General features: G+C 56.7%; 1 protein-coding gene across 1 annotated transcript; it reads right to left on the reverse strand.

Annotated features, from left to right (window-relative positions):
* Window positions 1-540: 540 nt before the first annotated feature.
* CCDC197 (coiled-coil domain containing 197) lies at window positions 541-9517 on the reverse strand. Its single transcript, XM_026515131.4, has 6 exons — window positions 9411-9517; window positions 8060-8142; window positions 6549-6727; window positions 4968-5078; window positions 3664-3780; window positions 541-786 (listed from the first exon to the last, which is right to left on the reverse strand). Exons 1-6 carry the CDS (start codon window positions 9515-9517, stop codon window positions 589-591), a joined length of 795 nt encoding a protein of 264 aa, XP_026370916.3. The 3' UTR covers window positions 541-588.
* Window positions 9518-23449: the final 13932 nt, after the last annotated feature.

Below are 23449 nucleotides of genomic sequence, written 5' to 3' on the forward strand. Positions count from 1 at the left end.
CTCCCTTAGACACCCTCTCACCCAATCTTGCAGGTGGAAAACTGGCCTGGAGAGGGGCTTTGCCTGGCCAAGGTCTCTCTGAGAGCAGCATTCTTTCCAGGCAGCTCCGGGACCCTCGGGAAGGCAGTAGGCACTGACCCGGTATTCGGCTTCTGAGAAGCAGAGACAAGATGCCCCTGATAGACAGATTCAGTACCCCCAGTCTGCCGTGCTCCCCAGTCTGCCACGGGCAAAGCCAGCTCCCATGCATCCTATGGCCCTGGGTGGCTCTATACAAGAGTTCCTGTGATTCGGATGTTCCTAAAAGCTAGGCACCTATCCAGAGCTCTTCTTAGACAAACCCACCGATGGCTGTGAGCTTGCGGCCTCCAATCTGGGACCTTCCACCTGACGGCTGCCTTCAACCCGGGAACCTCCCCCCCCCCTTCACCAGTCCCAGCCTCCACGCCTGCTAATCCCCTGGAACAGGGAACAGCGCCCCCACCCCCAGGCTGGCTCCCGCCCACTTGGAGGCGCTGTGGTGAGAAAAGGAGGCTGGACAGGTAGGAAGAGGGTCATGATGCAGGCAGGGCGAGCACGGGCGCTGGCTCAGTTCGAGCTGGAGCACTCTGAAGTCTGGGTGCCTGGAAGGGGAGCTCTGGGGACCGATTCTTGATCTCTTGGGCATTTCCTGAAGGATCTGGGGTATCTTCTGGGGTTCTTGAGACTGTCCCCTGACCAGCATACTCTGGGTTCCATGAGCAGTGAGATAAATCTCACTGTCTCCATTTTGTCCAACATAAATTCCTGGGAGGAAAAAGAAATCTCTCTCACCTGCCGGTGCTTTGACACCCCTCCCAAGGACCAACACACCATCAGAGGTTCCCTATACTTCCGTTAACTCTCACAAGCGCCCCGCAAAGAATGTGGTATCAATGACACTTGGCCAATGAGCAAGTTGAGGCTCAGAGAGGTTAAGTGACTTGTCTGGAGCTGCACAGCCCAGGGGTGGTAAATCTGGACGACGGAGTCCAAGTCCTGGTGTGACTTCCTAAATGTGGTTGCTTGCCTCTTTTCACTGCTTCCTCCAGTAAGCCCACCCTGCCTTCCCCCAGCCTCCTCTCTGAGGCATTCATTTCTTAAGGTCCTTCCACCTCCAGCTTTTTACCTAGGACAATGCAGAGCACATGTGGGCGACTCAATAAGCCTTGGTTGAGTGATTGTTGCAGGAGACCCATGGTACCCCTTGACATCACCGTGTAATTTTTTCCTTTTTCTCGGGAGGAAGATGAAATTAATGCGCTGTGACTATTTAGACAAATGTGCCCTTATTGAAAGCTACATCATTCATATCACAATGTGAATATGAATAACATGAGTTGTGCCCCAGGGGACGCCAACAACGTGAATGGTGTCCCTGGAGCCGTGCCGCGGAGCAGCCCTGATGCTGTCTGAGAGCTCGTGAGAAGTCCTTCTCAGCAGAGAGGCAGGCTTGCTGACTGTGGGCTGTTGCCACGGCAACCCTGGGGCAGGGACTCGCCCCTTTGGTGTTCCAGAGGAACGAGCGTCCCGTGTTTGAACGTGGCCACTGAGCCTGCCTCAAGTAAGGAGAGCAAGTTGTGACCTAGAACGAAGCCAGTAGTGAGGATGGCCGACAGCAGAGCATGGAAGGGATGAGTCCTGGCCGATCCAGTGAGCTCAGGTCACACTATGCCTGAAACCCACCCAGCCACGGAGCTTTGGTTCATGGCAAAAACATGCCCTGTTAGAAGACTCAAACCACTTCAGAAAAGAGCAAAGTTGGAGGACTCCAATCTCTTCATTTCAAAATTTACTACAGAGCTCCAGGAAGTGGTATTGGCAGAGGACAGACATCTAGACCCCAACGCAATAGAATTGAGGGTCCAGAAATTTACCTTCACATTTGTTGGCAATTGATTTTTGACAAGGGAGAGGAGACAATTCAAAGGAGAAAGGATAAGTGTTTTTCAACAGATGGTATGGGGACAACGGAATATCTTTATGCAAAAGAATGAAATCGGACCCCTATCCCATACCATACATACAAGTTAACTAAAAATGGATCATTAATCTAAATATTAAAGCAAAAACTATAAATTTCTTATTAGAAAGCTTAGGTGTATATCTTCATCACTGGGGATTATAGTTTTTGCAATGTGATGTGATGTGATGCCTAGAGACAAGTAGCCAAAGAAAAAATAGCTCAATTTCATCAAAATTAAAAGCTCTGGTTCTTCAAAGGACATCATCAAGTGAAAAGATAACCCACAGAAGGGGAGAAAATATTTGCAAACACATACATCTGATAAGGGACTTCTATCTAGAATATATCTTAGAACTCAACAATTAAAAAAAAACCCAAATAATCCAATTAAAAAATGGGCAAAGGATCTGAATAGATCTTTCTTCAAAGAAGAGATACAAATAGCCAATAAGCACATGAAAGATACTCAACGTCCTTTGTCACCAATGACTCGCAAAGCGAAACCACAGTGAGATATGACTTCACACCCCCTGGGATGGCTGAATTATGAAAGACAGACAATACCAAGTGTGGACAGGATGTGGAGAAATTGGAACCCTCCCACATTGATCGTGGGATCGTGAAATCGTGCAGCCACTCTGGAAAACAGTTTGGCAGTTCCTCAAAATGTTAAATATACACTCACTCTGTGATTCAGCAGTTCCACTCCGAGGTGTCAGCCGAGCTCACTGAACACCTATGTCCACGCTGAAACACGTACGTGAATGTTCACAGCGGCGTTATTCACAAGAGCCAAAAAACCCAGAAACCACCCAAATGTCCTTCAACTGATCCACTGGTCGACACAGCGGAATAGTATCCAGCCCTAATAAGGAATGAAGTATTGATTCATGCTATGACGCAGCTGACCTTGAAAACATTATGCTAAGTGAGAGAAACCAGGTGCAAAATGTGTCATTTTGGGGTGAAGAAATGTTCTGGATAGTAGTGATGGTTGCCCGGTTCTGACTGAACTGAAAACAACAAGGGGATGCTTGAAGAGGGAAAATGTTGTGGTGTGTGAATTATATCCCAGTAAAGGTATTACTGCAGAGAAGAAGAGACGTGCTCTGTGGGCAGTAGCCGGTGTGATGACACGCTCTCCGTACGGGCATCGGCGTATGGCAGGTGGGGGGCTGGTCCTGCGGGGCAGTGAGAAGGGGAGGCTCAGGGGACTTGACCGAGAGTCCGAGGTTGCAACTGAGGCGGCTCCCTTAGTCACTGCGATGTGTCCTCCCGGAGCGCACATGTGAGTGTCAATGCCTGACCATACCCGTGTGCATGTCCGCGTGTTTGCAGGTGCTTCCGTGTATGTTTCACGTGTGTCGTGAAACATGAATGTCCGCATGAGTGTGTACACAGTGTGTGTGTGTGTGTGTGTGTGTGTGTGATGTGCCAACGTGGGCCACAAAGACCAGGCAGGGCAGGAGTTTCTTTACACCTGCCTCTGATCCTGCACCAAATGGGGGCTCATTACAAGTTTGTCGAGTGACTCATAGAGACCCCATGACCTACTGCCCCAGGAGCCTGTGTAGCCATGGAGGGACGGGCTCACGGGGGCTAAACGTGAGTGCGCCACAAGCTGAGGCTCAGGAGAGGCTGCGGCTGGAGACCAGCCTGGGGCGGCAGCGAGGCCTCACCTGAATCAGGTCGAGCTTCGAGAAGAGGTCCATGCTCTTGGGCGCGCCGTGGGTGGAGGGGGAGCACTGCCGGACCATGTTGTTGATGGCTACGTGCACGTAGTGGAGCAGCTGAGTCTGCAAGAGGAGGAGGCGGCGGATCTGGTCCTCTGCCAGCCTCCCCCTGCCCCCCGTCCCCAGCTCACTCGGACCAGACAAGCCACCTTCTCGTCCTGTTCCGTGCTCCACGCCCAGAGGGCCTTGGTCCAGTCGCTGCCACCCCAGGGCCTGAGCAACCTCCCCTGCTATGAGGGACACTGAATTAACTTCCCAGAGGGTCCTCCTGGCTGGAGACACCCGTGGTCCACACCTGGGGCAGGGCCCGGGAAGGGTCATGGAGGAACCTGGAGCTCGTCACTCTGGGCAGCACCAGAGTCCTAGACTTCTGGTCCTCAGGGTTGTGGCCAGCAGTGGCAGCCTTGCTTCGCATCTTGAAGAGAAAGATCCAGAAGGGGCTCTATAAACACTGGCCGATCCACTGCCTCTCGCAGCCCCTTGGCTGGAGGTCAGCAACATGTTGACCCCACCCCCCATGTCTTCCTGATTAGGATGGCGTGGGGACTGAGAAGACCCTGCATTTGCTGACCACACTCTGTCCAGGTGGAATGTGCCCCGGGCCTTGGTCCTGGTGTCTTCCCAGCAGCCCCTGCGGCTGGGGGGAGGGCACAGGCTCTGGTTTTAGTGAGGACCCAGGGGCCAGAGGGTAACCAGTCCCCATTCCAAAGGCCAGGAAGGAGCAGCTCGAGAGCTTAAGCCCAGAATCCTGCCCCCTGGTCATGGACTTTGGCCATGACTTACTCTTTCTGAACATTACTTTTCTCATCCGTGAAATAGATACAGGTAAGAATCCACCAACACTTAGGAGTGCCTGTCCCGGGTTAGGGGGCTAAGCACTGCCTGTGATGATCACGGAGACGTACGAATTACTGAGGACAGCACATAATAACCACTCACCTAAATGCCACTGTTCTATTATCAACCACAAGCATTACAGAAGAACTGGGTAAGCAGCCAGCATATGCCAAGCCCTGGGACTGGGCTGGAGATCCCAGCTCTGGTTCTTGGCAGAGCCTGGCCCTTAACCCTCTGTGGCCTCCATTTTCCCATCTGTAAAGTAACCTCTGCCCCACCTTAGGGAAGCTCTTCGAAGACAGGCAGTCACCAGGGCGAGGTAAGTGGGGCGTGTGTATGGGGGGGGGGGTGCTTATTGAGAAGACGGCAGCCCCCAGCCCTGCCCCCACCCCCATCCCATAGATCAGACTCACATTATAGCTGTCCATGTCCTTCTGGGAGGTGACATGGTGTCCCAGCTGCCCCCACTGCTTCTGCTCGTGATGACATCGCTTCTGCAGCTGACACAGCCGAATCTTGAGGCTCTGCGATGGGAGAGGCTGCGTCACCTGGGTGCAGCAAGCTGTGGGGACATCTGACCTGGGCTTGGGCCCAAGGAGCTCACTGCCCCGGGGGATCTGAGCCATGATAGGGGTGGGCAGAGGTGAAAGCTCTGGGTCTCCCAACTGTTCAGGGCACCAGGAAAGGCCTGAAAGGGCATGTCTGGGCTGACTGGGGTTTGAATGTTAACTCATGGCCCCCAGACCCCCTTTTCCTCCCGTAACCAGGGCCAAGAGTCTGTGACCTTGTGGCCCTGGGGGCTGCTAGGAGGGCACCGCGGAGCAAGGCCACGGACGGCCTCCTGTGGCCCAGCCTGTTCCGCACAGGGCTGTGCCAGCCGCACCTCCCCGCACCCCCCCCCCCCCCGTGAGGCCCCATGGGGCGTGAGTTTGGACACGGGACATACACAGGTGTCCTCACTTCTCTGTGTCTTAGTCTCCTCCCCTGGAAAGTGGGAAGAAGAGCTAAATTTAAGGTGGTGTGGGAAAACTCAGCATACGCTTAAAATGAAGATAGATTAATTAAGATAAATAATACTTTAATCCAATGTTTTTAAAAAATCAAAGTTAATACAAAGAATCCATGATGGACAAAATACTTAAAATTTTAAATAAGGATGGGATCCAACCAACACCTGAATGCTCACCTCACTCACCTCCCTTTGTCTCAGCCCCAGGAATTAAAGCACTTACCTCCAGGGGCTGGGGTGAGATTTAAATGAGACAAAGCCGTAAACTGTGCCTCGCCCTGTCCTGCCCAATCATAAGGGGTCTGGCTCTCCAGAGGGAAAAAGGTGCAACGTGGTGTAGATTTTCAGTGCGGCCACTAGAGGGCAGAGGCTCGCTGCAAACATCACGCAATGGTCCTTTCCAAGAATCAACCCACCCTCAGCCTTCCTCTCCAAGTCCTCTTCTCTGTGGCCCCAGGCCCCAGCTGCAGCATGCAAATTCATCCTGCCATGCCTTCGCCTGGGCACCTTCTGCCGGCTGGGATGCCCGGCCCTCCTGGCAAAAGTTCTATCATACGATTAACCAAAAAGGAAAGAGAGGTGACCACTTGGGACACTTACTTTGGCACCCCTCCATGTCTCATGACAACCTACGAGCTAGGTTGCATCGCCATTCGACAGATAGAGAAACTGAGGCTCAGAGAGGGGCCACCCTGGCCCAGGATCATGCAGCCAGTCAGAGACTGAACTGGAATTTGAACCCAGTCTGTTTGAACCTAAGAACACCTTTTGAGCATAAGCTAGGCTTCAGGAGAAACCCCGAGTCAGCTAGCAGAAACAGAGAAAGGGATCCAGAACAGGGCTCTGGAGTGACAGCCCCACCCAGACCCTCTCAGCAGCCCACCGCTGCTCTGAGCCTTTCCCGGAGGTGCAGAGGGAAGGGGGACCCCCTGCCCCCAGTCCTATGGACTAAAGGGCAACGGACCAGGCTGCAGATAGCTGTTACCGGGATAAGAGCCCTGTGGCTCTCCTCTAGAGACTCCAGCCTCTGGTGGACGACCCGGTTCATCTCGGAGAGGGCCTCCAGATGCTTCTGGATGTCCTGGCTGATTGTGAAGAGCTGCCCGTAGTGTTCCACCATGGTCTCCACCAGGACCGCCTCTGGCTCTTCCCCTTCGTTGCAGCCTAGGGAGACAGTGCTGTGGTGGGATGGGTGGGCACAGAGCTCACCTGCCCCCTGCCGGGGTGACGCCAACGATGGGGGTGGGACTTCTGCCACGGCCCTGCAATTCCAGCTGCAGCCCCACAGTTGAGAGGTGCCAGACGACCCGTGCGGGGCTTAGCCCAGGACAGCAGGATGGGTCCAGCAGCTGTCCGGCCCCCTCCCCCATAACCTGCCTCTTCAAGAGAAGCATTCACATTTGAAAGTCCCTGAGCAGCCAAGAACCCAGATTCTGGAGCCAGGAGGCCCAGTGAGACAGGAGACAGTCCCCAAGGACCTGGAGCCTTCACCTCTCCCCGGCTTGGTGCTCAACACTTTTTGGGCAGCCTCCCAGTCACAGTCTCCCAGCAACCCCCGCCAAGTCCTGCAGCTCCAGCACATAGAACTCCCCATCCCCAAATTCACCACGCAGGGCTGTGGCTCCAGCCTACATTCATGCTGTTCCTTCTGCCCGCAATGCCGTTCCCCTTTGTTGACCTCATTTGAGCCCCATGAGAGGCCACCTCTTCCGTGAAGACTTCCCTGACATCCAGGACAGTTTGGGGGGCTCTCACCTCTCCACAGCATTTAGTGCAGTGGCTCTGAAGTCAGACCAGAGTCTGAGACCCAGCCCCACCCCTTCCTGGCTGGGCATTTTGGGCAAGTTCCTTAACCTCTCTGAGGCTTGGTAACACAGTTCTCAGAAGCTTATAGAGAGGAAAAAACGCTTTTCTAAAGAGGTCAGCGCAAAGTTAGTTCATAGTAGTTAATAAATGGCAATAGTTACTCTTATTATTGATGATGTTGAGATAATGATGATAAAAATACATGTTTGATCCCCTTCCCTTCCCAAGTATCTGGCACTGACGACAGTGGGCTCTGGTACTAATCAGGATGAAACAAAACACAAAGCCATTTCTGGTGTCTGTGTAATTTCAGTTGATAATAGCAAAACACAAAACAAAACCAAAGGCACCCAAAATAACAGCGATCATAGCTAACCCGTCCCGGGTGTTCGCTGAATGCCGGGCGCCGCGCTGCAGGCTCATGAAGGATGAGTGCATCTGATCCGCGTAACCGGTGTTGTTCCCCTCGTGCAGATCAAGAAACCAGGACCTGAGACCTTGCTGTGGGCCACACTAGCGGCGCTGGTGGCGCCGGGGTCCACCGGGCAGGCTCGCTTGGCACCTGCGTCCTTCCAAGCCCCTGCGGCATCGGCCTTTGTGGGTCCTCATTCTGCAGATGAGGTCAAAGCTCACCCCGCGCCCTAGTCCCAAGGCCGGGAGGCGGCCGCGGAGACGAAGCTCCATACATACCCTTGGGGATTATCTCAAGGACCTTAATCAGATAGTCTTCAAAAAGCTTGTGCTTCTCAACCTCTCTCTTCAGCTTCCTCTGCCTGTGGAGACATTTCAGCGACGGTGAGACGTGGTGTGGAGGCTCCCAGGTCATGACCTCTTGCAACCACTCTCCGTGGGGATCTCTGGCTCAGACCTGCACTGGGTGGGCCCCCCACCCCCAACCCATCAGTGGGCCACTGACTTAAGCCTCTCCACCCCATTTCCTGATGAGTAAACTGAGGCACAGTTCAAAGAGCTGCTATGAGCAGGTGTGAGGAAGGAGCACCAGGGAGAGGGGCGTCCAGTCCTTCTGGTGGGGGGTAGGGGGTCTACGGAGCCTCCTTTAGAGGCCAGCCTGAGCCCCCCCACCAGCTGGTGACCTGGCCAGGTGTTTCCACTCTGTGCTTCGCTAGCCCATCTATAACGACAGGCTGGCCGGGACCATGCGTGGGGCGCCCAGCACATAGGGAGCACTCAGTCTGAGATTGGGGACCCCAGCACCCCCAGAGGGGAGATAACCACGAGCTGCTGCCCAGCCATGCTTGACTCTTAGGCGAGCCCCTGAGCAAGCTTAGTCTCCAGTAGGTCGCCTGCTCTGTGCCCAGTCAAGGTCAGCGGTTGGTCACGGGCAGAGGCAGAGTGGGACCCGCCCGGGTCAGCTGGCTGAGCCTCCAGGGACTGTGGTGGGCTCTCTGAGCAACGGCTCAGTGACCCAGGGCAGGCCTCTCTGCCTCTCAGCCCCCACTTTCTCATCCATACGGTCCTGGAAAATGCAGGGGAAAGCCATCTTTCCCCACAAATATCATGTGGACCCTGCGCACCATGGGGCTAATCCTTAGCGGGGTCGGGAAACCCTAATAGAATCGGATGGAAGGGTTGGACATTTCTCCACAAAATTGCTCACAGACACATCCTTTTGCATCTGATTCAGGCTTTTATGGGCCTCCTGAAACTGACGGGCTGCCCGAAGGGTAAGGACCCAGGGTCTCCCCTCAAGGCAGGTGGAGGAGGGACAGCCTCGAGGGTTGACTTGAGAGGGGCTGAGCTGACAGGTGCAGGGGATGGCCACCCACAGCCCTGCCTCTGGGACAGGAGACTAAGCCCACGGAGGGCCTGGGATGGCCCAAGGTCTGAGCTCGAGGGGCAGGAGCCAAGCCCCCACCCCTCCCCACGGCTGCCCCTCCCGTTTACTTCCAGGGATTGCTCCCCGCCTTGTTCCTTCCCTGCCTGGCCCCCAGGGATGTTTGCTCAGTCCCAGCCACCTAGCCCAGTGTGGGTGCTACTGGGCCTGGGGCAGGGGCACAGTGGGGCCTGGGACCTCTCGTACTTTGCCTGGAGCCGGCAGAGTTCCTGTGACAGCACCTGCAAGTGCCTATCCTTGTCGCTGGTAACGCTCGGGCCAGCCCCCTGGCTGGTGTCCATGGCCACCAGCATCGCCCCTCACCACCCTGGCCGTGCTGGTGGACGAGGGCCACGTGGTCCAGGCGTGAAGACTGATTAGCGCTTTCTCTTCCGACCTTCCCAACAGCCCCTGGAAGCCAGGTGACACTCCCAGTTTGTGGAAAAGGAAACAGGCTCAGAGGGGGGCTGTGACCAGCTCAGGGACACACAGGAGGACTAGAGCTGGACTTGAGGCTCATTGGAGCCAGCATCTGGGGTCTTCCAACAGGTGCTGGTTTCCCACAGCATTCAGGAGAGAGCCCCAGGGTCAGGGCTGGGGGCTGGCTCAGAAAGCAGTGTGCATGGGGCGGGGACACCTTGGTGGCCTATCCTACCCAGCCGCCCTCCACCCCTTTATGCATTCAGTGACATCACATACTCTGAGCGTATACTGAGCTCATCAAAGGAACATGGAGGCTGAGACAGTCACTTTGAATGAGCTCATGGTCAGGCCGGGAGGGTGGCCTAGTTAACAGGTAGTTTCCACATGGCCTTGCGAAGAGCTCCTGGACCATTTGTCTAAGTCTGGTTCCTGGTTATGGCCCAAAGGAGAAAAACGTCTCCCTAAGCCTGCCATTCACTGGCCATCTGCTAGACCAGCTGCAGCACAGGGATGGAGCAGGGAGAGGAGGGGAGGGGCTGCGTGGTCAGCCTCTCCAGCCCTGAGCATCAGATGCCAGGACAGGAGCATGGGGAAGGAGGAGGGGGCCCAGCTGACTCACTCAGGCCTCCAGGAGCACAAAGCCACCGCCGGGCCGTGACATCATAATGCTGGCCTCTGTCCTTACAATGTGTCCATTGCACGACCCACCTGTGGGTGGAGGGCCACCTTCTCCATGGTTTACCCCTGCCTCCCTGGTTCAGTTCCCAAGGACAAGAGGGAGAGGCATCGGTGACCCCAGGGGGTCTCGAGCTGTTTTTTGTCCTTTCTTTCAGGCTGGTCAACCATAGGCAAGGTAGAGGTCATTCTTAAGGCCCCCACTTTGTGGGCTCCCCAGATCCTACTGGTATGTCCCAGGACTCTCCCTTTTACTTCCTTCTATCCGATGGTGGGTGGCTGCAGCTCGTGCCCTTCCCCAGCGAGGGCATTCAGCAACCCATAAAGGCTCAGCTCTGCCCGTGGCTCAGAACCACACCTGGCCCAGGGCAGGGGAGGGGGCAAGGTGAAGGAGGCTTCAGGTCTTCAACCTGGGACCTGCCCCTGCCTTCTGGCTTGGCCCTGGTACTTGCTGTTGGAGCTGCTGGGCCCGTGGTATTTGGGGGAGCTGGACTCGGCGCCCATCCCTGATGCCCCAACTAGCTGTCCAGGGCTTCCCCCAACCAAGGCCCCCATTCAATCAGAGCCAGGGCCTCCACAGAGGACAGCCTGAGGATGGGGTTCCCTGAGAAGAATGCTGGGGGTAGGGAGGGACCAGGGTGAGGGCAAAGGTGGAGGGAGGAGCCTGGGGCCAGGGCTGGAGCAGAGGCTAAGGCAGGGCCAGGCGCTGAGGCCACGGCTGAAAAGGCGCTGGTCAGGGGCAGGGACTGGGGCCTATGTGGGAGCACATACATCAGCGGGCCGTGGAGTCAGTCCCTGCCGGCCCAGGAGTCCCTGAGCAGGTCTCAAGAGAGCTGTCTCTGTCTGCCCTCCATGGTTCTAGAGCCTCTCAAACATCTGAACCAATGGAGACATGGTTCTGGCCTCGGGTTCATGCATGGGGAATGCTGGTACGCACAGAGGTCTCAGATCCAGGGTTGCCCAGAGAGTCAGAGCCAGCCTGGGGGGGTGGGCGGGTGAGAAGGGGGGCTGGAGGAAGTCCCCCCAGAGTTGACAATGTCTGATGTGGTTCTTGAGGATAAGACAGAGCCAGGAAGGAAGGCGGGAAGAGTATTCCGGGCAGAAGAAACAGCGGGGACCAAGTCAGAGGCACAAAACAGCATCCGTGCCCTCTGGGAGCTATAGGCAGAGGCTTAGAGGTGAAAGTCGGGGGCGGGAGAGGGCTGGCTGCCGCTGGAGAAGCCGTCCGTCCGCAGGCCCCAGAGTGCACGGGCCGGGCTCTCCGGTTGCCAGCAACAGAAACGCACAGGCTACTCTGGGCAAAGACGACATCCGTGGACGGCATGAGGGAGGCCACAGAATGAGAAGAGCTAAAGACCCAGGCCTGGGGAGTCCCAGGGCCCAGGGCAGCCCTGGAGATCCAGGCAGCGGGAACTCAGGGGCATACCCCCCAAAATGAAGCCTCCCCTCCCCCTTGCCATCAGCCCCTCCATCCCCAACAAGCAAGGACCTTAGAGAAGGCACCCAATTGGCTGAGCCTGCTCATGTGCCCGCCCCTTGGCTTTGACTGACAGGCACATCATAGGCGCTGGTTTAAGGGCTGGCAGTTTCCTAGAGCAAACCCCAGGCCCTTTGGCTGGAGTCTGGGAAATGGACGCTGAGCGGGTTCTCAGCCCACGGAGGCTCAGGGGAGCCTGGGGAGTTTGGGCTTTATCCTGAAGACAACCAGCCGCTGGAGGGCCTCCGCTGAAGGACTGGCCTGGTGTTTTGGAGCGCGCCCTCGGGCTCAGCGTGGAGGTGAGCCGGACATTTGTCAGGACACTTCTAAGTGCTTTCCATGCAGGGCCTGATGTCATGTGGCATACCACGAGGTCAGAGCTGTTCTTTCACAGAACATGGGGAAACTGAGGCCCAGAGAGAAACTTGCCCAAGGCCTCGCTGTTGGGAAATTGTTGAGCTGTGAATCTAGGAAGTTGAGACTCCAGAATGTCTGGAAGATTGGGTTGCTGGGACTTGGTTACTGATCCAGTGGGGATCCCACAAGCCGGGACATAGGGTGAGGGGTGCTGCTCCCGGAGAGACCCCATTAGCAACTCTGGGTGTTGTGTCTTCACCTGTCAAGGGCAGATGACTGCCTCCCCCTGCCCTGCAGTCCCCCTCCCCCCACTAAGCAGGTGCAGGGTGCCTGGCCAGACCTCCTCTCTCCCGGGCTCAAAAACCCTAGGACCGCATCCCCCGCTCATTTAGGGCCTACACCACTGGACCCAGTATGGCCACGGGCAGGGCGTTGTGGAACAACAGCGGAACAATTTGCTACCCAGTGAGGATTTTATTTTTGGCCTCAAGTGTCGTGCACCCACACAAGGCTGGGAGGCAGACTGGTGGCTCTGGACACACGTCTCCCCACCGGGCCCTAAAGAGCAACTCTGCCACGATCACCAGGGACTGACGGCTCTGATGGCTGTGCCACAGCCTGGTGCTTTGCCTGGAATCTCTCATCTTCTTCTCAGGAAGCTCCTCGGAGGTAATGGAAGCATGGCTCCATTCTGCAGAGGAGAACACTGAGGGTCTATGGGGCAGAGGAACTTGCCGAGGCCCACGGCTAAGAACAGGTAGCAGGGTCCGCTCCGTAATCCGTGGAGCCTAGTGAGACCTGCAAGTGATAGGCTCCTGATTTTAAACATTAAGAATTTCAAGACAGCAGTGTGGACGCAAAACCAGGTATGGGCTCTTCTGAGCGTGGGCCCCAGTACATAGCTGCTCCACAGGGATTTGAACTCATGCCTAGAGATTCCAGAACCTGTTAGTGAACTCTACCCCATGGCTACCTTCCACACTCCACCCCCTAGCCTGCCTCAGAGCCTCTGCGGGGCTCTGGCTCTTCCTCTTCTCCTCCCCACCCCTACCCTCACCCAGCAGGCTGCAGACCCCACCCTTCCCTGATTAGGGGAAGAATTGGGGGCTGCAAGCAACTGTAGACCAGAAAAGAAGATCCAGGTGGAGAAAAGCTGGGGGACGCAGCTGCTGAGGGGCCAGGTCTCAGACACCCCTAGATCTCTTCTCTCCCCTGGGCTATGGGGGAGGTAAATCTAAGACAAGGCTGTGTGTTCCAGACAGCTGGGAACCCTGGGACCTGGGGGTGAGCTTCAAGGGCAGAGCCACCATTAAATGGCAATAGAACCCCATTTTTTTAAGCCTTAACAAGGATTCCTGGGGCTGGAATTTGACCCCAGAACTGGAGTCTCCTGGTGCAGCAAAAGGGGTGGCCAGATCAGGCTTCTGGCCCAGAACTCCAGCCCTGCCTGCCTGGCAGCCCCAAATGTCCCCCAAAGGGACAAGACCAGCCCTGACCCACCCCAGGGCCTTTGCACCTGTGGTTCCTTCTGCCCAGAGCACTGTTCTCCTAGCCTTTCATGGTGCTTTCTTCTCCTTGCCTTTGGTCTAGCTCAGATGCCAACATCTCAGGGTGGTCAGGGGACCGTGTCGAACAAGCCTGGTCTCCCCTCACTCTCAGTGGGTTCTGTTTTAATACTTACCACTCGGAATCATCTTCCTGGAGTGTGATGTCCATGAGGGCCAGGCCTGGTATGAAAGACCCTGCTGGAGTCTGTGTCTAGAAGAATAGTACTGGACACCCAGCAGGACCGGAAGTACTCTCTACTTTTCTGACCCCCACCCCACCTGTTTTCCTGAAAAGGAGTGGTGGCCCAGAGCTGTAAGTACCTGTGAGCCCCAGAGGGCCGGGCTGCCTGGGTCCTCAGCTGTATCCTCAGGGCCCAGCACACTCAAGGTCACATATTCAGTGGGCACCAAGCAAGTGTCGTTAAGTGACCAGAGAATGGACTGGACTTGGAAGAGATGACATACTTGCACAAGGTCTTGAGGCAGTAAGTGGCAGGGTTGGGTTCCAAATCGGGTCAGTGGACTCCGAGTCAAGTGCTCACCCCTTGGCCTCACAGCTGCCTCCAGGCTCTCTGACCCCGCTTCTGGGAGCGATCGGACCAGGGCGCAGGTCATGGACATGGCTGCAGGTTGGGAGCTGACCCCTGCCTGTCCCTTCAAGGGGCCGTGGGGAGGATATCGAGCGTCCCTTGCAACCTCGCTGTGCATAGCTGACACTGTGGGTGCCCTACTTGGGTCCCCCACCCTGACCACTCAGTGCATGCTTCAGCCCTCCCCCTGCTAGCACCTGCACGTCTTGCTCAAGCATCCTTTGCCACGTTAGAGGCCACAAGTGCCATGGAATCACCAGCCCTCAACTGCCGGCTGATGGGAGAATTATCCACACCCCACTCGGCCTCCAGTAACGGGACGGCTCAGACGCTCTGGTCCCACGTGGGCTCCCAGAGTTCCCTGCAGGCTTCCCCACAGTGCAGACAGGCCCGAGAATATGCCCTTTGCTGACTCTCCTCTTCGGTTTCACTTCCCTACCCCTCGACCATGTTCTGTGCGACACCCCCCAATACAGCGTAAACTCAAATCCTAGTCTGCTTCCGGGGAACCCAAACCAAGAACCGAAGTCTCATTTCTTTGGGGCTACCGGTTCCTGGGTCCTCCTCGCAAATCCTCCTAGGTATTGTCAGTTGTGTGGTTTCGGGGGGGGGGGTGGCAAGGAAGTGGAGCCGAGGTCACTGGCCACCTCGGAAACTGTTTCCCCTTCTTCCTGGGAACAGAGCCAGAAAACATTTCCCAGCCTGTGTGAAGTTACAAGTGGCCAGGGGACCACGAGCTAGCCCATACAACGCGAGGAATGTCTACCCCGTCCAGGCCAGGCGGACAGAATGTTCTCTGTGTCCTCCTTTGCGCGCTCTCTCTGCTTGCACCTCTGTGCCCACGGGCGCGGCGGCCCGGGAAGGCCCGCACGACGGCAGAGCCACCCACAGACGCAGCCTGGGTCCCTGAGTCGCCTCCGGGCAGAGAGCTGTGTGCTGAGGAAGAACGGTAGCTGCGTGTAGGTTTGCAAGAGGGAGAAACACACTATTGTGTTTGAGCCGTTGGGTGTTTGGGATCTGGTATGGCAACCACTGTTTCCTAATTCAGAGGACGAGAGGCTGGGCCCTGGGAGGCGGGCAGACCTCAGTTTAGGCCTGACCCTGTTTCTCACTGCGTGAGTGCCATGAGCAGTCCTTGATTTAATCTCACCACAGACTGCCCTCTAGGAATCCCTGTCCCCTGTTAGGGATGAGGAAGCTGAGGGCCAGAATCACATCGCAAGGGGGTGAGAGGAAGGCATTCAGTCTGACTCCACACCCAGTTTAAAGTGCACAGGAGGACTCCAGATCTTTCTAAGGCCCTTTGTCTCTCCAAATGTCCTTGTCCTGGTTGCCAACACTGGCGGAGCTCTGCTGTGACCTCAAGGCTGCTGAGAATCGGGCCACATCACTGCCAAGGTCCAGGACCTGCTCGTGGGAGCAAGGACCTAGATGCTTCTGCCTGTGCCCCTGGGGACGTTTTAGGGGCTGATGCCAGCAAGTGGGGAGATGTCTGGGTCAATCTTATCTTTAGGCTACATTCTTGTCCCCAGGGCAGCCTCCCACTGTCCCAACTTGAGAAAGAAGCAACCCCTAGTCCTGTCTCTGCATGGCAGGGGGTACGGGGTTCAAACCCACCTGTTCCTCTAGTTGGGTGGCCGGAAATGTTCCATGACCTGAGGGACAATTAGTGTATCAATCAGGGGCCCTGCAGGTAGGATTGTCAGATTTGGAAAGAAAAAGATGTGATGTGAATTTCAGATAAACAGCAAGGAATTTTTTAGTGTAAGTACGTCCCATGCCATATTTAGGATATATTTATACTAAAAGTATTTGTTGCTTATCTGAAATTTAAAGGAAACCGGGCATCCTATATTTTGTCTGATGACCCCAACCACAAAACACCATGGGCACATGCGTAAGGTAAATAAAGAGAAGTAATGAACTGGTAGAGATGTGGGTGGGGTCATGGGCACCAAGGCCGAGCGAGGCATCCAGAGTCCAGCCCGACAGGTGCTGCAGATATGGAAGATGGAGTCCCCGTCAGAACCGTGGTGCCAAGCAGAAGAGGAGCTGGAGAAATAAATACCCTGCCTCCTCCACCTGGTCCTGCCCACTTGGCCTCCCATTGGCTGGACTCAGTCAAAAGCCAGAGGGCGAGGATGCTTGGGCAAAGCTCAGCCTGCTGGGCATGGAGCTGGGCACAGAAGGGCGGGGCAGGACCTGACAGCAAAGGAGGGAGACAGCTCAGTCTAGAAAAGGAAGCGGGGGTTTCTTAATCTCCCTTGGGCTCTGCCCCCTTGATGTTGCCTACAGAGGACACTCCTTACCACAATGGACAGGGACAGGGACAGATACTACACGTGGGCCCCCAACCCTCTGTTAAGAGGCTCTGTTAAGAGTCCAGCAAGAGGCGCAAATTGGAGGCCAAACGCTGGTGACTGGGTGTCCACGGGGGCCTCTCACCCGCATGGCATTGCCGTGATCGGCTCCAAGCTTCTCAGGTTCTCAGGACCCTTGCATCCAAACCCTCCCCTGAGATTTCTACGGATCATGGGGCCTGTGCTCTCCTGCCGTCTAAGCCCCCTGCTATCTCCACCCCGACCGACCCTGCCCCCAGCAGACTGGCCACAACCCTAACCGTCCAGGAACCTGGCTGGCCTCCCTCAGAAGTGCAGGAGCGCGGAAGGGTCACCCGTGCAGGGCTGGCCCTCCACACTGCCTGCTCCCGCTGCCCTCCTCCCTGGACCCAGATTCTTCACTCTGTCCTGCAGAGGTCCTCCTCATCCTCTGAAGGCCCCGAATGAGGTGGGAGTCATGTCCACCCCACGCTTTTATCCAAGTATTTCCCAACAAAAACAGCTGGCTCTCTCCCCCTCTTCCCCCTCCCCCAGCTCGCTCGCTCTCCCTCCCTCCCTCCCTCCCTCCTTCCTTGGTCCCCACCCCAGCCCCTGTGCCTTGCACTAGGCTGTAGAAATGAAAGAAAAGATAATTCTGAACTGCTTAAAAACCTCCCCATGGTGCTCTTGCCGGAGTAGGGTAAACCGAGCCGGGAGCCGTCTACAAGCCAGGAGTGGGGACCCGCATAGACGTGGGGCATCCGGCACCTGGATCTTGGTCTTTCCGGGGCCTGCAGAACTCTGCAACCTGTGGCAGCCCCACCTCAGACATGCAGACAGGCAGATGGACAGACGGCGACAGGCTCTAAGGAATGGCTGGCACCCTGGGAACCCAGGGTCACCGACTGAGAAGCAGAGCTACCTGCTGCCCTGGCGTGCTGACCTTGGGCTGATATATGAGTCAGTGTTTTGTCTGCCAGAAAAAAAAAAAAAACAACCAAACCCCAAACCACCACTCCCCTTTGTGTCTCCCCACCCCCCATATAGTCCAGGCTCTTGGCATGACTCCAAAAACTCTCCTGGTCCAGCCCTGCCAACTCCTCGAGCCCACGTTCGCCCTTCCCCACAGCCTGCACTTGGCCATGCCCATCTCCTGTGGTGGCCAAGCTGGCCACCAGCTTCAGTGCCCGGACCTTGGCTCCTGCTGTGCCCTCTGCCCGGGCTGCCCGGCACCCACCTGTGCACCTACACACGCTTCCTCCACCAAGACTCAGGGCAGCAGCATCCCCTTTGCTGGAAGACCTCCCCCATCCCTCCTCCCTGTCCCCACTCCTCCTCCCTGATCCATCCCTCCTCCCACCCCTCCTCCCTGCCCCCACTCCTCCTCCCTGATCCATCCCTCCTCCCACCCCTCCTCCTTGCCCCCACTCCTCCTCCCTGATCCATCCCTCCTCCCACCCCTCCTCCCTGCCCCCACTCCTCCTCCCTGATCCATCCCTCCTTCTACCCCTCCTCCCTGCCCCCACCTCTCCTCTTACTCCTCTCTGCCCCCTGCCCCCCTCTTCTCTCTGATCAAGGCCGTGCCTCCCAACAGGTAGGGCTTGCACATCCCAGCAGCTGACACTGCTTCTGGCTCTTACTAGGGCTCATGGCCTTTCCTTTGTGCCTTGAGGATGGAAATAGGAGTCACAGGTACTGAGCCCTTGCCTCAGGCAGCTACTGCCTTAGACTTCTCGGTGCTTTTCTTAGGTCAGCCTTACACCAGCCACGTGAGAAAGGTGCTAGCTGTCACCCCAGCCAACAGGTGAGAAGGGCCTGCTTGGGGCGGGGGCGATCAGCCGCCTGGGGCACCAGACACTCAGCGGGAGCAGCACCCGTCTGCCCCACCCCGCACCCCTGCTCTGTGGAACCTGCTTGAGGGCTGGAGGGAGCGGGCGTTCAAGTCTAAGAGGGTCCAAGGGCCCAGTGTGCAGGCAGGTGGAGTGAGGGTGGGGGCGTTGAGTGAGAAGAGGGGCCGAGGAAGGTGTGCGGGGCTGGTCACAGGGGCCTCGGAGGCAACAGGCAGGAAGCTGGGCCTGTTTAGAGGCTCCCAGGATCCGCCTTTCCCGCCCTCGGGAAAGGACAGACGGGAAAGAAGGCAGCCGCCCTTGGCCAGACAGACCCCTGGACTGCCCGAGCCAGACAGCTGGCCGCTGGGCACCGCAGCCCGCAGAGCACTCTCCCCCAAGACTCTCCGCACGGCAGACACCTGCTCCTGTCAGCCCGAAACTGCTGGTAAATATAGGCCCAGGGGCCCCAAGGGAAGGGCGAGGACCTAGGGGCCACAGAACAGGCCCTGCATCAACAGAAAAGTCCGTTCCCATCCCAGGAGCCCAGTGCCAGCGCCCGAGAGCTGCAGGCCGTCCGCCCCCACCCGAGCCGAGTCCTGGCTGCCGCGGGCGTGGGTGTGTGCCCGGGTCACACGCTCTTCAGGGGCCAGGCCAGGAGCTATGACAGTGCAGTTCGGAGCCGATGCTGGCCGGCGTCTGCGGCACCAGGAAAACTGGGAAGTAAGGGACAAAGGGAAGCACAGAGAGAGAAAGGAATTTAAAAAATCTGAACCGTGTACTAACTTGGAAATGTATCTTAAAGTCTCTGAGCCCCCACGTCCTTAGCTGTAAGATGGGGACGGTCCCATCACCCACTCCCCATCATGCCCTCCTTCCCGGTGTCCGCTCATGCCAGGGGTCCCAGGGGCTGGTGGGGGGGGGGATGGGGATCCAGCCTCCCTGGGTCACGTGCAACACGGTGAGAGTGCATGGGTGTGAGAGCGTCTTCGTGCACAAAGATCGGCAGCAAGCACGCTAAATGAATTCTGGTCAACGGCCATTATTTGGAAATTACATAGGATGAGAGGTGGAATCCCAGGATTCAGGGACTCTTCCAAAGTTGTTCTTATCCCATTTTCTGTTTCTGTTTTGAAAATATGTAGGTAGGCTTGATTTGAACTCCAACTGACAAGCAGGATTCTTGATCTCGGAGAACAAAGGTACCCGTGTGTAGCTGCCTGCTCTGGTTTCACAGACACTCACAGTTTGCAGGGGTCTGTAGTCTTCACAGCGCCTCTTCTCCAGTTAGGGCTCCGGAGAGGGGAAAGCTTTGTATAGGGTTGCGCAGAACTTTCCAGAAGGGCCAAGACCAGCATGCGGGTGGCGAAGTCCAAGCATTTCAATGTGCACGCAAGTGCGCACACGCACCAAGAAAGACACGGAGAGCCGTATTTCTAGAAAACGAGAAACTTCAACAGCTGTTTAATTTTTTTGTAAGACTAGTTATTCACCAACTGTCGTGCCAGCTGGTGGGTGAAATGTACCTCTCTCCTTCACTTCAAGAATGTGAGCTCCGTGTGCGTGGTGGGCACCTGCGTGCGCGTGTCTGCATGGACCACCGATGGCAGGAGCCTGGCCCAGCAGAGCTGAGACCCACCTGGGGACCCCCCTTTCTTGCTAAATGCAGAAACCCCAACCTTCATACTGATCGCCAAGGCTGTTCCTTTCGCTTTTCTCAAACCGCGACTGCATTTCCCTCTGCTGGTGACCTTCAGGGCTGGTTTACGAGCCCGTTCAAGGAGCCAGTCCTGTAACAGTCAAAGGCATTGGAAATCCAAACACCTGGCCCCCTCGAGGGCAGCTATTCCTGAAACCCAAAGCCATCCCCAGGAGTGAAGGGGAGCCTCCCCCTCATCCACTCAGTGCAGACCTCATTTTCTTCCCACCGGCCTTTTTCCCGTGGCAAGTCCACCACAGCCCCGTGGACGCTCGGACCATTAATTCTATACCGGGGAGGCTGTTCTGCGCTTTGTAGGGTGTTTGTTTCTTTAGACTTTATAAGATATTTAGAAGCATCCCCAGCCTCTACCCACTAGATGCCAGGAGCACCCCCCCTTCAGTGGTGGCTACCAAAAATGTCTCCAGGAATTGTCCAATGTCCCCTGGGAGGAAATTGTCCCCAGTGAAGAAGTACTGTTTCTCCTCTGTCTCTATAAGGAAGTTTCAACTAATAACAACCACTAGCATTTATAAGTCTTTACTCTAAGGAAGATATAGATACTTTCTTATGAGTGTGGGTACTGTCATTCTTCATTTTGTATATCAGGAAGCCGAGGCCCAGAGAGGTTAAGTAAGTGGTCCAAGGTCACACAGCGAGCACGTGGTGGAGCTGGCGGATGACCGTTCAGAGTCTGGACTTTTGGTCACTGGGCTCCACAGGGAGATCCAGCGCAGTCACCTCCCAAGTGATCCTGTGCTGGAAGTGGCCCCAACCTGACCCCTTGGATTGGGAACAATGAGGCACAATGACATTGACCCCCAAACTGCCCGTGCTTGAAGCCTCTAGTTGTTCACTGGGGCTTGTGGTCTATTGTAAACCACGTCCTCCCCACCCGAGTATTTCTGGGATTCTCCAGGGGGTAGCAGGCATCTTAAATGAGCTGCTGAGCTCATCTTGCCTTGGTGTGGTGGGCTTCCTGCCCATTTGCCCAACAGCTGGGGAGGTAGGGTCCGCAGCAGATGTGACGATCGACAACTAAGCTCCCACTGTAAGCTTGGGAGGGAGCTGCGGAGAAGGCGGGAGTGGGTTTCTGGAAGCAGTGGCCTCCACAAAGCCTTGGCTCCTCCTGCGCTCCAGCCCGGGTTCCCTTGCCTCAGAAAAAGGATGCTGGCGCAGATGAACTCCCACGACCTTCCCGTTCCCACATTCTTTGCTCCTTCAGTTCTGTGTGGGCTGACGTGTCACCGTCACCAAGTTCAGGCAAGTCCCAGCAGGGCCTTGGGGTTTCCACCTGTAACAGTGGGATGCTGACTCCGCCCCCGGGGGCAGCCATGCAGCGGGGTGCCGGGGCCACCCCCTACCCCGTCACACCCAGAACCCGGGCCCTCCTCCTCAGAGCAAACCCAGCGCTGTCCCCAGAGCAGTGGCGCTGGCTGACACCTCTGTGATGTCACATCACTGGCCACTTTGGATTCCCCCAGGAGCGGAGCCTGGGAGCAGTCCACTGCCCTGCAGCTGCCAGATCCGAAACAGCTGCGCTCCCTGTGAGCTCTGCCTCCAGAGTGGCCGGCCCAGGGACCCAGAGAGGCATCTGCCTTCCCCTCTTCACCCAGCTACAGAGCGAATGGGTCTGCGACTGGCCCCAGCCAGGAGCTGCTGTGTCCAGCCGGCCCTACAGCATCCGACACAGCCAGTGGCTCATCCCTGGGAAGGAGGCTGACTGGTCGGGTCTGCTCGCAGGAGTACTTTCTCTCCTACCAAAGGGCGCTAGGAAGCTCCCGGCCCTGCTATGGACCCGTGGATGTTCACGGAAAACCTGTTCCCAGCAGTTAACTTGGGTTGAACTTTGTTTCTGAGTTCCCAAGGGTGACTCAGGCACCTTGACATCAGGCCCTGGAGGGGACCAAGAGACCTGACCAGCCAACAGGGCCAGCAGCCTCCAGGATGGATCAGCCCAAGGTCCACTGGCCGCCTACGCTCACCTGACCCATGGGAGATGCCTTCCCCTCCTACACAAGCCCCTGTAGGTGGCAGGTGCGGAGGGAGAAGAGCCGAGGCTGAGTGTCTCCGGAGTGCTGAGCCCTGGGATCTCATCTAACCCCCTAAGAGCCATCGGACAGAGGACTTGTCACTCCCATCTTTCTCCGAAGATGAGACAGATTCAGTGAGGTGCGGGGCTGTGGCCAGGGTCCCTCGGCAAGGGAGGAATAGGCGGGGATTATGTAACCCCGAGGCCCGTGCTAGAAACGGGGCGGCGTGGCGCTCCCTGGGATTGCACGTGGGCGGCCTCTCCCAACAAGGAAGATATCATCTGCACAGGATTGGCCAAGCATGTCCCAGCCGTGTCCCTACCAGGCCCGGAACACCCTCCAGGGGCAGGACATCCACTGGAGGAGGTCAGACTCTCACACAGATGGGCCTGGACTCCAGGGTTTCTGCAGCAGATGGGTCTTTCCCCAGGGGCTGAGAGCCACGTGCCAGATGGCCTCACTCTGCGCTCTGGGCAGGGGTCGCTCAGCACTGCCAGCCGAGGAAGGTCGGGGGTTTGTATGAGGGATTCAGAGTAGGGAGCAGTGAGGCTAGCTGAGCCCATGGCTTGGCCATGTCTTTCCGTCCTGTGGCTCTGTCCAGGCCACTCTTGTCTGAGGTCAGTTATGGCTTAGGAAGGCCCCAGCCGGCATCAAGAGCCCCACGTCCCAGGATTAGGCTTGTACTTCAGGTCTGCTCATTTTGATGGAAACCTTATAAAATCCCACTATTCCTCCCCTTACATGCACGTGGGGCATTGGAGAGAAGAGGGCTGGACCAGGCAGCCCTTTGCCAGTCCCTAGGGGCCCTCCTCCTACTGGTTTCATCCCCACATGTAGGGTGTTGATAGGGCATGAGGTTGGCCTGCCCCTTCCTCCCGTCTGAAGGGGCGAGGGCCATGCCCCCACTCTGCTCTCTAGAAATGGGAAGATTGTCTTCTCTCCCATGGCCCCCTGAGCTGGGAGGTTGCCTCAGCCCCCTGAGCTGTGAGGTTGAGGGGGTCCAGATTGTTCTAGAGGAAAACACTGTCGGCCACACATCAGAGGACACAGTACCCACTTTAAAGAAAGGAAGAAAGGCTGGGATTTGTCTCTGCCTTCTCCTTGATCCCCTCCTAACTTTTCCATAGAGGCACCTTCCTCCTTCCCAGGACTTGGCCTTTGTGGGCCCCCACCTCACCGCCTGCCGTCTGTCCTCTGTCCGCCCCCTCCCCCATCTAGGATGCTGTCCAGGGTGAGGACTGCACTCTTGTCTGTTCTTCATCTCTTGAAACCAAAATAAACTAATATCAAGAGGCAGCCAG

Source organism: Ursus arctos, unplaced genomic scaffold, assembly GCF_023065955.2.
Source record: "Ursus arctos isolate Adak ecotype North America unplaced genomic scaffold, UrsArc2.0 scaffold_25, whole genome shotgun sequence".
In the NCBI taxonomy this organism is placed as follows: Eukaryota; Metazoa; Chordata; class Mammalia; order Carnivora; family Ursidae; genus Ursus; species Ursus arctos.